The sequence below is a fragment of the Amblyomma mixtum genome, chromosome 5 (genome assembly GCF_055824585.1).
Source record: "Amblyomma mixtum isolate Tamu chromosome 5, ASM5582458v1, whole genome shotgun sequence".
In the NCBI taxonomy this organism is placed as follows: Eukaryota; Metazoa; Arthropoda; class Arachnida; order Ixodida; family Ixodidae; genus Amblyomma; species Amblyomma mixtum.
In genome coordinates, this window is record NC_143016.1 from 49,837,162 (window position 1) to 49,850,208 (window position 13,047).

At 47.9% G+C, this 13,047-nt stretch overlaps 1 protein-coding gene across 1 annotated transcript; it reads right to left on the reverse strand.

The window, feature by feature from the left end:
• Nucleotides 1–229: 229 nt before the first annotated feature.
• Nucleotides 230–11,487, reverse strand: LOC149342095 (uncharacterized). The gene is made up of 5 exons (XM_089542089.1): nt 11,377–11,487; nt 9,074–9,225; nt 8,110–8,177; nt 830–916; nt 230–354 (listed from the first exon to the last, which is right to left on the reverse strand). Exons 1-5 carry the CDS (start codon nt 11,485–11,487, stop codon nt 230–232), a joined length of 543 nt encoding a protein of 180 aa, XP_089398215.1.
• Between the last annotated feature and the right edge of the window lie 1,560 nt (nt 11,488–13,047).

Here is a 13,047-nt window from a genome sequence, read left to right on the forward strand (position 1 = left end):
ACGAGGCTCCTCGCTATATTCTTTTACCTCTCCTCAACGAGCCATAGTGAAGGACTTACGTAATCACCTTTATAAATTTTAGTTCAGTTAAATTAATTTCAGTTGACGCCAATACCAAGACGTCGAAATCAGTCTCACCACTTCGTTTATTCGTGGTAATTCCGCAGAGTGAGATATCAATCAAAAGTCATCCACGTGGCCCCGTAGACTTGCAAGGCATATTCACTTTCTATATTTCACCGCAGCTGTCCTTGTCGTAAGCTAGGACTCCGAAGTCACAGATCTCCTGGAACTTGTCTGTGCACCTCTGTGGCACGTCATCCTTGACTTGGGGTGTCACCCACAGCGCGCACTCTGTTGTGAAAGAAAAGAATATTATGGTGATGGTGTTTGCACACATCGGTGGACATACACAGAGCTTTGTTTTTTTAAATTTAATTGTGCGTGTCACTACTTTGCCCTGGCAAACCTTAAGTCTAACCATTAAACACAGTTAACCTACGGTTTTCACTTCATTTCATTGTTTACAACGATTTGGTGCTTTGTTACGTCCCTGCAAACCTTATGTCTCTTTAACCAGCTCTGCTACTGCGTTATGGCTTTCTGCATTCATGTGAATCTCCAAATAAAGTAAAATAACTCACACGGGAGCACGCGCACCCTAATTTTCATTCATAGCATGCCTGTTCATAAGCGGCAACATAAAGTTTTATGAGAGGATAACTGAGCCGTAAGCAAAATTGAGCGCGCTACTACGGTCATGACAGTAGAGAACATGGCGATACGTGTCAAATGTTGAGCGTTGTACAATTTCAGTGTCGTCACTTACGTTCTGTGTCCTTGTACGGCATATCAACCACGACGCATTCTTTGTAATCCGAGTAAAGGAAATTGACAGTCCTCCAGGGGCCATCAGCTGTAGGTGGTTGAAAATAAGAGCGCTCTTAAATCCATCCTGAGGATCAGTTGCATTCCCTCTCACTGATCTGGCCGTCGAAACAGGCCTTATTATAGCGACTTTGAACGTAGTGCCTAATGCTTAAGCTCATCGACCATCAGAGTAAAGGAATTTTTCGTAGCCTGGCTGAGATATGCTACCTTAATGTAATCTCTATAAAGGCTGGTGCTTCCTGAAATAATGTGTTCGGTAAATATATTGTTATGGACGCAAAGCCTTTACTCAAGGTTGTTTGACGTCAGGCGCAACAGGCGTAACAAGGCAGCTCCTGAGAGCGTCCCCCGAGCCCTACTTCCACCTGTTTTTCACTTCTACTCTCTTGTATTCACTCGTCCGTGACATTTTCCCCCTGCGCAGCCGAAGCCCGCTGGGCGTGTTACGTTATGTGCCGAGAGTGGCACGGCTGCAGATGTGCGACACGAGACAGTTCAGTTTTCGCGGAACGGCGACCATTTGCGGTGATTTGCGCAATCTGATATGCGATGTCACTAATCCTGACCAAAGACACGTAAAAGCCATCGTAATGGGCCAGTAGCTTTTGGTGCAAGCCGCGGCGCCTGTCTGGGTGTAAAAGCCAGACCATATCACCAGGAGCTGTTGTGTTTCTACCCCCCCCCCCCCCCCCCTAACTATCTCTGTGTGTTTCCGACACACCTGTATCCACCTAGGCCATTCCCAGAGGCAGTGTGTGGTTCTGCGAAAGTGGTCTTTCTTCATGCACGCGCTCCCATGCAACCTCCTGACAGCTGGAACCGAACACGAGGGACGCATTCGACTCCTGGATTCCACGTACCACCACTTCTGCCTAAATGCCACGACGTGTTTTCCGGAGTTCCCCTTAAATGGCACACAACGCAGCAGTATTGACCCTGCGACTTTGTGTGTACATCTGTCAGGGTGACATGTCTCAACGCCTGCTGCCACCTGCGGAGACGAGCGTCTGCCATTCAACCGCGCCTCGCTCTTTTGTCAACAGCGGGGTGACGACGCTGCAGGTGTTCGCCTTTGGGGCATTTCCTTGGAACAAGATATGGAATCCACCTGGCCAGAAACGACTAGCCCGACAACACGCCCTTCTGGTCATTTCAGAGTATCCAAGGGCCTCAGCGTATGAAGCGAGGTGACGACGCTGCAGGTGTTCTCCCTTGGCGTTTCCTTGAAACAAGATATGTGCGCTTCTGCAACAGCGACAAGAACCGACCCAGGGAAACCGGCGGTCTCAAGCCTAGCCAATTGTTTCCCGAAACTACAAGACACGGATTCCACCTGGCCTGACGGGCCACTTCCGAGTATCCAGGGGCCTCAGCCGAGGAAGACGACGAAGCGGTGAACGGTGAACCTTGGAGCACCCGGACGAAGTCCCTACGATTGGACGGAAAAGGCGGGAAGGTCTCGGGAGGGTCTATTTAAAAGCGCTCGACACGTTCATCGAGGAGCAATTCCCGGAGCGACTCCCTGAGCGATTCCCTCAACGTTTCCCTGAGACTTCTCAGCTTTTACCATGTTTGTCTCTTTTTGTAAATAATCGTGTAAATATGTAAATACAGTTTTTCCTTCATTTCCCCTACTCCCCGTCTCCGGCCCACGTTCCTTCCTCCTTCGGCACTGCGGCGGTGCTCCTGGACCCGATGCCTGGTGGAACACGCTACTAGCCCGGCAAAACATATCAACTGGTGGCAGCGGTGGGGTTCTGCTACCTCGAAACGTATCAACTGGTTGGCAGCGGCGGGATCTTCCAAGCTTGGTCCTGGCTTCAGCAGTGGTGAGCGCTTGACTTTCTTTAAGAATCTGCCAGGCTGATATCTCTGGAAATTTTTCACTACCTGTAGATTGATTTTTTGCACGTGCTCGCTTAAGCATTTCACGTAGCAGCTTATTTTTGAAAGTCCTCGTTCGAGAATTGCCATGGATTTGAGCAAGCTAAAGAAGCCAGAGTTGATTTTGCTGTGTGAAGAGCTGGGTATTGAGGCCAGGAAAAGTCACCGAATACCGCAGCTGATTGAGGCTATTAAGGAATGTGGGGCTGAGGGTGACGGAATTTTGGAGACCTGGGAGATCATTCAAGAGAGGATCAGGAATGCTAAGGAGGAGGTCGAGAGGGTTGAAAAAGAACGCAACGAGGAGGCCGTCAGGGTTGAAAAAGAACGCCTTTACCGCAAGGAAGCCGTTAAGGAGGAGGCCGACAGGGTTGGAAAAGAGCGCAAGGAGGAGGCCGAAAGGGTTGAAAAAGAACGCTTTTACCGCAAGGAAGCCGCTAAGGAGGAGGCTGACAGGATAGAAAAAGAACGCCTTTACCTCAAGGAAGCCGCTAAGAAGGAGGCTGACAGGTCAGAAAAAGAACTTGCTCTAAAGCGTTTGGAGTTGCAACAAATTTTAGAGGCGAAGCGCGCCGAGAGGAATTCGACATTAAATCAGGAGGTTTCGGCGCGAAAAGAAATTAAAATCGGGAATGAAAACTGCGTGTCTTTGCCCATTGCCCGCGTCGCGATCTAGAGCCCGCTCGGGGTGCGTCTGACCGAGGCAGCCGTCTCCCAAAACCTGCCTAAGCAGCATCCCTCGATTTTCTCAAATCGCTTGGATATGCTGCCCAAAGAAAAGGGCCTTAGTTTTGGAGATAACGCTGCGCAGGTCCTTACCATTTCGAAGGCTCGTGAATTCGCAGCGCCAGCAGAGCACGTAGTTGAAGAGGGCAAACCCGAATCTATAAGCCCGAAGCCTGTAAATTCTCACGGTGATGAGCCAGAGCAAGCTCTAGTAAAAACTGACGATGAGACGAACGCCGGCGACTTAACCCGTGACGGCTCCGCGATACCTAATGAAGAACCAGCCCAAGACTTACTTCTAGCACAGGGGTAAAGAGTACCGATAGTAGTGAAGGCTATAGTGAGTCTTCCGAAGCAGGCGCCAGTGATGAGCTAGGGCTAGGTGAGGAATTGAATACGAATCTAGTGTTGCCCAACTCAGATGGCTTTCTCGAACTCCTTCGTGTGGACAGAGAAACGTTCACCGCTGAGCAAGAGAAAGAGCAATCTCTACGCAACTTGAGTCACCAAAGTGACATAGGTGTGTCACAGAAGAACATACCTTTCCAGCTCCGTTCTGGCCGCCTATACCGCCAGTATAAGGATAGGAAAGGTATCCAACACGACCAACTTACTGCCCGCGTCGCGATCGAAAGCCCGCTCGGGGTGCGTCTGACCGAAGCAGCCGTCTCCCAAAACCTGCCTAAGCAGCAGCCCTCGATTTTCTCAAATCGCTCGGATATGCTGCCCAAAGAAAAGGGCCTTAGTTTTGCAGATAATGCTGCGCAGGTCCTCACCATTCCGAAAGCTCCAGAATTCGCAGCGCTAGCAGAGCACGTAGTTGACGAGGGCAAACATGACCCAGTAAGCCTGATAAATTCTCAGGGTTGTGAGCTAGAGCAGGCACTTTTAGAAACTGATGATGAGGCGAACGCCAGCGACTTTACCTGTGACGGTTCCGCGATTCCTAGTGACGCGCCACGCAAACCAAAAGCCAGGGTTTCCAGAGAGCGGCAGCGTATAGAGGTGGCCAAACGGGGAATGTTAATGAAGGGGAAAGTGCGGCTCATGTTGAGTACTGCACGAAAAACCGAACAGCCGTTTAACCGCCCCAATTTGGCACCTCAGCGCTCAAGACTTCGCACGCGCCGCATGAAGGGAACACAAGCTAAGGGGATGCAACGCGCGAACCCAATCCGAGAGAGACGGATACGCTGGTACGGCATTCGCACTCGTTCGTTCCCGTCTCGCGTTCTGCTTTCTAAGCGCCAGAGAAACTTCAGAACCGCGATACTTGGACGAGGAACAGCGCAGGGTCCCAAGCTAAAGTTCCTAGCTTTGTGTCATTTTGCGCCTGCTAGAGCAGCTATCGGACCGCGGCCGCGCAGGGGGCGGCTGAAGAACAGGAATCAGTACATTCCTTGAGTCAGAACGCTGTTTGTAGGCGGATTTGAGAAATAATCCCGTCTTGAGTTGAATGCTTGTTTCTTTTGTTCATTTAACTCTCCTGTACAGAAATGCAAGCTGAAATTCCTAGCATTATGTAATGTATAATCTGCTAAAGCAGCTGTCGGACCGCGGCCGCGCAAGGGGCGGATACGAGGCATAATCTCATATTGAGTTTAATGTTGTCTTTTGTTCATTACACTCTCCTATGCGACATGAGAGCGAAATTTCGGAGCTTGGCGTTGCGGGAACATTCAGCTCACATGCGTTGCTGAATAGGGCGAGAAAATGGCAACGCTGATGGCCTCAGCCGAAGCTTTCCCGTGTAGTGCCCTTTCCTGACTCCACAGACGTTAATCCGCTAGGCAAAATTTGTATATTTTTTTTTGCTTTAGCGGGAATCATTTTTTTGTCTGTTTGTATGTGTGTTCAGCATCTCCACCTTCTCTTTATGCTCTCACGGGAGGTGGCTTTCTGTGACATAAACCGTGCTACGTCACCCCCCCCCCCCAAAAAAAAAAAAAAAAACTTAGGAAATTTTTCTCTTTTGGCTAAACAGGCTCTGTGTATTCTGGTTTGGTCAAACTTGGAAACTTTCGGAGGAGGACGTAAATTTCACGCGGCAGCTCATTTACTCGACAGAGGCTTTGTTGACCGAAGACAGCTTGGCAGGTCTTGAAGTCGGTTTGGCGCTTTCTGCTTGTTGGGCTTTGTACCTTGCTGGTTGAGACGGTTACAGTTATCAACAAAGCAAGAAGAACCTTTGGGCCGAGCTGTGACCAAAAGCCGAACGGACACAACTCCAGGTCTCTGCGCGCAGCAGCGCTGGCTGCGACCACTGCGAGACCTCTTCGGGCGGACGACGTGCTGTTGTCTTTCTACCCCCCCCCCCCCCCTAACTCTCTTTGTGTGTTCCCGACACACCTGTATCCACCTAGGCTACTCCTAGAGGCAGTGTGTGGTTCTGCGAAAGTGGTCTTTCTTCATGCACGCGCTCCCATGCAACCTCCTGACAGGTGGAACCGAACACGAGGGACGCATTCGACTCCTGGATTCCACGTACCACCACTTCTGCCTAAATGCCACGACGTGTTTTCCGGAGTTCCCCTTAAACGGCACACAACGCAGCAGTATTGACCCTGCGACTTTGTGCGTGCATCTGTCAGGGTGACATGTCTCAACGCCTGCTGCCACCTGCGGAGACGAGCGTCTGCCATTCAACCGCGCCTCGCTCTTTTGTCAACAGCGGGGTGACGACGCTGTAGCTGTTCGACTTTGGGGCATTTCCTTGAAACAAGATATGGAATCCAGCTGGCCAGAAACGACTAGCCCGACAACACGCCCTTCTGGACACTTCAGAGTGTCCAAGGGCCTCAGCGGATGAAGCGAGGTGACGACGCTGCAGGTGTTCGCCCTTCGCGTTTCCTCGAAACAAGATATGGGCGCTTTTGCAACAGCGACAAGCACCGACCCAGGGAAACCGGCGGTCTCAAGCCTAGCCAATTGTTTCCCGAAACTACAATATACGGAATCCACCTGGCCTGACGGGCCACTTCCGAGTATCCAGGGGCCTCAGCCCAGGAAGACGACGAAGCGGTGAACGACCTTGGAGCACCCGGACGAAGTCCCTACGATTGGTCGGAAAAGGCGGGAAGATCTCGGGAGGGTCTATTTAAAAGCGCTCGACACGTTGATCGAGGAGCAATTCCCGGAGCGACTCCCTGAGCGATTCCCTCAACGTTTCCCTGAGACTTCTCAGCTTTTACCGTGTTTGTCTCTTTTTGTAAATAATCATGTAAATATGTAAATACAGTTTTTCCTTCATTTCCCCTACTCCCCGTCTCCGGCCCACGTTCCTTCCTCCTTCGGCACTGCGGCGGTGGTCCTGCACCCGATGCCTGGTGGAACAGGCTACTAGCCCGGCAAAACATATCAACTGGTGGCAGCGGTGAGATTCTGCTACCTCGAAACGTATCAGAGCGTAGATAACACGCCGATGGTGGCTATCGTAGCGGTTCTTGAAACGCTTTTGTGAAGCAATAGTTCACAGGCGCGCAATCCGACAAGCTTTTTCAGCCAAAGACAGGATCTAGGTGATACAAAGTTTGTCACTGGTAGAAATTGTAGAATGGTGTCCAGGGTGTAGCCTGGTGGGCGAGCGTACCAGAGGTAGAATGGACTGTATCCAGTCGTTTCATGAGAGGCGGCTATTCATGAAGGGCTGTATGGTGTCCCAGTTCTTATTGTCAAAGTATATATACATGGCAGTAACGTTGGTGTCTTCTGTTTCTGCGCTCCATCGAACTGTTTGTCTGTGCGTGATATGAATTTGAGCGCCTCTAGGCAACCATGCGCAAACGTAGCAGCCCTTGAACGATGCAGGGCGTGAATTTGCGGCCTTGGTCACTGATTACCATTAGCGTTTGTCCATGTAGTAAGAAGACACAGTTCAAAAGGAATTGCGAGCCTTGATGCGCGGTAAGCGATGGTAGAGCAGCCGTTTCACAATAACGGGTCAGGTAGTCCACACAGACCACGATACAGCGATTGCCATGCGGAGATTTGGGAAAAGGTCCAAGCAGAACAATTCCAACTTGCTCGCGTGGAGTGCTCGGAGGCGTCACAGGGTGAAGTAGGCCAGGTGGAGTGGAGGTAGGGTGTTTGTGGAACCTGCACTGCGTGCCACTGGCCACATATCGCTCTGCCGTGGAGCGTATTTTCGGCAAGTAAAACCACGCTTGAGCTCGATGGAGCAAACGAGCTGATATCAAATGTCCGGAGGCGGAACTGTCGTTCGTGACACGAAAAATGCAGGAGCACAGAGCCGTTGAAACAACGAGCAGGTATCGTAGGCCCACAGGGCACTAGCTCAAAAACGTGCTACATCTGTACGCTATTAAAAAAAATCACTGCTTAAGCGAAGCCTGCAATTTGTACGAACATGGCATGCCGATCGGCCAGTTGTGCTACATGCTTGATTAGAATAAGGCACGACATAAAAGAGAAAAAAAAATGACATGAGGAGTTACGGTTTGCCATTTGGTTGTTCAGGTCGTCTATGTTGCGCCTTATTTTGTTTAAGCATGTGGCATATTTTTAGCCATCGCCCACCGATACCCTGCAAAAGTTGAAGATCGAGTGCACACTCTCTTTAAAAGTGGGTGGTTCAAACTTAGTGCTTACAGTCGTTCAAAAGGTAGTCGGCCTTATCCGGCGTAGCACCAGGCTTCAAATGATAAGTAATGTTGGTCCTGAAACGACAGTACAAATTGCAATCAGAGCAAAAATATAATTGCCTAGAGCGTACTACATGGTACAGTATTTCGCATATACTTCTGGAATGTGTGTAAATAAAACTTGTTCACCGCATTACTTCGTGACGTGACTTCAAAGGTAGTCTTTTCCCTTCAGTGAAAGGAAATATGAATAGGCAACGAAAACGTTTGTCAGCTTTGCACCTACGCGCCATTGATATTGAAGAGAAAAAGCGAGGTTACAGAATATAGCGAGAAATCATCGCCACCAATTTGGAGACGTGACAAATGGAAATGCGCACGCCTATATGATAGAGGATTATGAAGGTGCCTGACGTCCTACCGATACTTTGAAAGAGGCTGCACAAGCCTTCAGAAACACAACATCTGCAACTTATTACTTGTAGACGTTGTTCAGACATCACAGCTAAAAAACACACCGTTCAGGAAGGAAACTTTTCAACTTCTCCCAGTTTCGTTGGAGTCTAGTGAGTAGTGGAAAAGGCAGGAACCGATGTATGTCGAGGAGTCCTCGAGAAAAATTTTTATGGGAGTATTGTAACGTATTGCTACGGAAATCTTGAAGCTAATAGTTTATTCTACCGCTTCATATCAAAAGCTTTTTTTTTAAGTTCTTCCATCACTCGCATCGAATAGTCACGACTGCCAAAGAAAAAACAAACAGGAAGTCGGGCTTATAACTTAAACCACATTCCTCGGATATTGTGTTACATATTTGCAGCAAAGACTCTCTTTCTGCAACGCACGTCAAGTTTGAAATTCTGTACTTGCATTCATGAAAGGAGCACTTTTTTGAACAATAGCTATTTAAACTGTAATGGGTGTAGTAGCATATCCCTATCACAGCTTTATCCCTATCATCTGACACTCACCCTGGTTGTCCATTCTGCCCTTTGAGCACCCACACATAGGTCGCTTTTTTGGACTCCTTGTCGAAGTCTGTCCGAACGGATTTTACGCAGTCGAGATCTCCGTCCATATCTTCGTCGAAAATGGCGATCACCAGAGGAAACGCATCAAATGCCTGCGTCATCAACGAAAGGTAACCAATAGAAGGGCTTGCATAACAACTGTAACCAGTGTGCTGACATGTCTGTAACTATTTTAAAGATTAGACAATGATTACTGCAATATTTTTAGTAGGAAAGGAAGAGCGCAGGATTGCCAAACTTATATGAGATTCTTTTAGCTCTAAGGCTGTTATATTCCTTTTCAGCTGTATAAACTACTTTACGGCCTGACAAAAATATTCTGGTACTGGGTTAAAGCAACTCAGGGCCGGGTAACTTATACTCTTTTTGTGAAGGATGGGCTGCACGTGAAATAAGTCTCTGATCATTGTTGATCGCTGTTTGAGAAAAAAAAAACATACAGTAAAATTGCTTGAGATGCTTCTCTCCCTCGGAATCTCCAGCGCTCGCTCTTTGTTGTGAAGGTTGGCTCGCCGCTCTGCTTCGCAAGCAACGGTGGGTTACGTCACTCGAATGGTCAATGTCAGATATAACCTTTCAATCTATCCTTTTCAACTGCTCTAGTTTATGTTGCTGCGAATTTCATTTCGATTGCCGTATTGCTTGAAAACCAGAGTTGAAGATGGGCTATAGCCAGAGAAATAGTTTGCTGAGAATTTACGCGATCAGAAATTGTTGGAATTTTTCTCCGCTGCCAAAAAAACACACCTTTTCTCGCTGTGAGCGCGGAACACTTTGTCAAGCCCAGGTTCATCGTAGCAAATACAGAAAAGAGAAGAAACAGAAGCTCCACCTTGAGCGAATGACGTGATAGTGTCAATGGGTTAATGGCTCTATGACGTAACTGGCCATTCCTTACAAAAAATTTGTGGGTTTATGTACCGGGTGCGATGGAAGAATAACACCGACATGTGTCAAGCCGCGAACAAAACTGCCGTGCACTAGCATCAGCCTGCCGCAGTCTTTGTGCACCTCTTCTACTTGCGGCTGTGCTTTGGCCGCGCGATTGGTCGCAGACAAAGAAAAGCGCTTCATGTTCATACATACATCTCTGGAAGTTATCATGCCACTCCTGCCGCAGCGGCGCAAAGCTAAACAGCGGTAGCAGTTGTTGCCGCTAGTGGGGCTTGTGAGACCAAGGGTGCCCTTCCTGAGCAAGTGTCGCCACCGATCATTCATTTCAGTGCCACTTGCCTCACTGGGCAGTTTGCCTACAACTGGATGGGTAGGAGCTTGTAATGAAGCCACAAGATCACGTCACCTAGTTGAATCACCCGTCACATGGGTTGCATCTCTGGAGACTTTCCCTGGAATCTTCAGTGAGAACGAAGGGCATCGATGAAAATGGCGGCTTTTCTGCGACACGTGGCCGTTAACGCTATCGCTTTGGAATGGAAAGAATTCTTTACCGCAAGCTGAGAATGGGATCGTCTCAAGACGCATCCCTTGTACGAATTGGCTGTTTCCACTCCCGTGCATAAAATTGCTGTGCTTCAGCCTGTGTATTGCTATATTTCATATCTCTGAGTGACCAGGTAAAAAGCTTCTGAGACTCGTAGAGTCGCAGCCTAGAGGCTGGCTCCTGTCTTTGCCGCATGGCCTCCTTAAAGCTGGTAGGTATTCGCGGCATTCCAGGTTTCTCCAGTGCCATTTAAGACTCATATCAAATAATTTAGCATTTTATCGTTTCTGTTTTCTTCTCTGCGGCTACTCTATCATTATGAAGAGAGGATGCAAGGCGTTCTGGTATATGTTCTACACAACAGTGTATTTGCGTACAGACTCAATTTTTGCACTTGTTTTTTAACTTGCACATTAAACAACCCCAGGTGGGCGAAAAATTCCGGAGTCCTGAAAAAATGCGTCCCTCTTAGCCTGAGTAGGTTTGGGACGTAAAACCAAATTAAACAAACCAAACTGAGCGTGCTTGTGAGCATCGATACCCCTTGCATGCTTTCCATTTTCTGAGCAGCACGAGTGGAGCTTTAAGAACCGTGTAAAGAGTTCGATGCCAGTCGACCGGTTTTTCCGCTTCCTACGCCTGCATCCCCATTTTCGCTAGCGCCCTGCAATATCTGGTTAACATGCTTGATAATCAAAGTGCTCTCGTTGCATGTCACTGCTCTAGCAGAGTTCCCGTGCTTTACAACGAGGTTGGGCAGAAACAGCGCCTGCCCTTTAACGTTGCACCGGTCCGCACTTACCTCGAAAGCATCTGGGAGTTCACTCGGTGTCTTGTGCTTCGCTTCGGTAGGCAGCAGAAGGACCCAAAGGCCTAGAGCACACAGGGTGCATAGGAACAACTGAGAGGGCATGATTTACACTGGAGTCCTGCTCCTGAGTCTTGACTGCCCACCCTCGTCGCCTTTATACAAAGTCTGACTTGAACATTGTGCTGTACTGTCAAAACGTCCAAATATTGTGACATCAAGGATTTCGTGTCCCACATTCGCATTTGTGTTAAACCGATGTCAGTTTCAAAGGACGCAATTCCAGCCACTTGTCTGATTTTTTTTATTGTATCTTTTGAATCTCTCTGATCCTGATTTTCTCTGACTGCCAGCAATATACGCGGCTAGGACACACACCTTATAGAGCTTAATTGCAATAAGTCATACGCCTAGGTAGAAGCGAAATTGCAATACGCCATTACAGCGCACCCTTCTATCATTCCACATTATCTTTTTTATTGCACTGAACGAGGTAAATGTAGCAGACCGTCCGTTTAGTCTGACTGTACTCGCTCGGTAATTGTTCCCTCAATCTCCTCTGAACTCTTAGCGATAATTAAACTTGCTTTTTTTTCAGCGCTCGACGTGTTTTTGGCATGCCTTCTTTAGTTGAATACTTTGTATCCTTACTTTAAATATAACATTAACTTAGCTTTTTATTACATGGACGCTTTCACATCGAATCCCTAACCGTGACCGCACCTCAGATTTAACCACAGAGAAGTCACCACAAGCTGCCTTTAAATTTTGGCACCGAGGACAACTCGAGCAGTCTTTATTGCCACTTGCAGCAGACGCGTTATCGTCAATATTTCGATGCCGAAAATAAAAAAAAAGCAGTGCTGCCTTAGCTGCGACCTCTGCTTTAAAATAAATTGAAGTATTTCTGTCAGGTGTCTCGCCACATATTTTAAATTTGCCGGGGTGGCTCATATATAGAAAAAAAGTTGAAATGCTAAAGAATTTGATAACTTCATTAAATATTACCCCTTAGTTGAATTAATATTCCATTCGTCAAAATACTCGCAATCAATAATTGTACAATTTATTGCTAACAGTTGCAATCTGGCATCATCTTATTTTGTTTATCAGAACCTTGCCTAGTTAACATCCCTGCCTTTCCGTTCATCATTCTCTCCCTTGGATCCACATCACTGCCTTGCTCTTCGCGCATGATTTGGGTATCGAAGCAGTGATAGCTGATTTCGCTATGTGCTTTAGAACGGCAAAATGTCGTTGCCCCAGATCAATGCCGATTTTATTTTTTTATTTTTTTACTGCAAAAGCCATGCGGGCCTACTTCGGGTATAACAAACGGTCTGAACAAGATTATATCTTGTGTAGTCCGCACCCATTGATAGTCCGGACCGCGTGAAATATCAGCATTGAAACGCCTATATTCCGCGGAGCATGTTTCTATCGGTGTATGTTTACATCGGTGTATTTCAGAATATCAAAAAGACCTTCGACATCGTAGAACGGGATTCGCGCATTATTATTATCCCGGCCGTGGTGGTCGTATTTCGATGGAGATGAAATTCCAGAAGCCCGTGCACTGTGCGATGTCAGTGCACGTTAAACAACAAAGAACCACAGGTGGTCGAAATCACTACGGCGTCCCTCATAGCCTGAGTTGAGTACCTT

What these genes read in the sequence shown, in the direction of transcription:
- LOC149342095 (XM_089542089.1), bottom strand. Translation starts at nt 11,487, where the DNA reads ATGCCCTCTCAGTTGTTCCTATGCACCCTGTGTGCTCTAGGCCTTTGG. An exon ending in CGACTACCTTTTGAACGACT is followed by an intron (nt 917 to 8,109) that starts GTAAGCACTAAG and finishes AACCACCTACAG; the next exon opens with CTGATGGCCCCTGGAGGACT. An exon ending in GCCGTACAAGGACACAGAAC is followed by an intron (nt 355 to 829) that starts GTAAGTGACGAC and finishes CTTTCACAACAG; the next exon opens with AGTGCGCGCTGTGGGTGACA.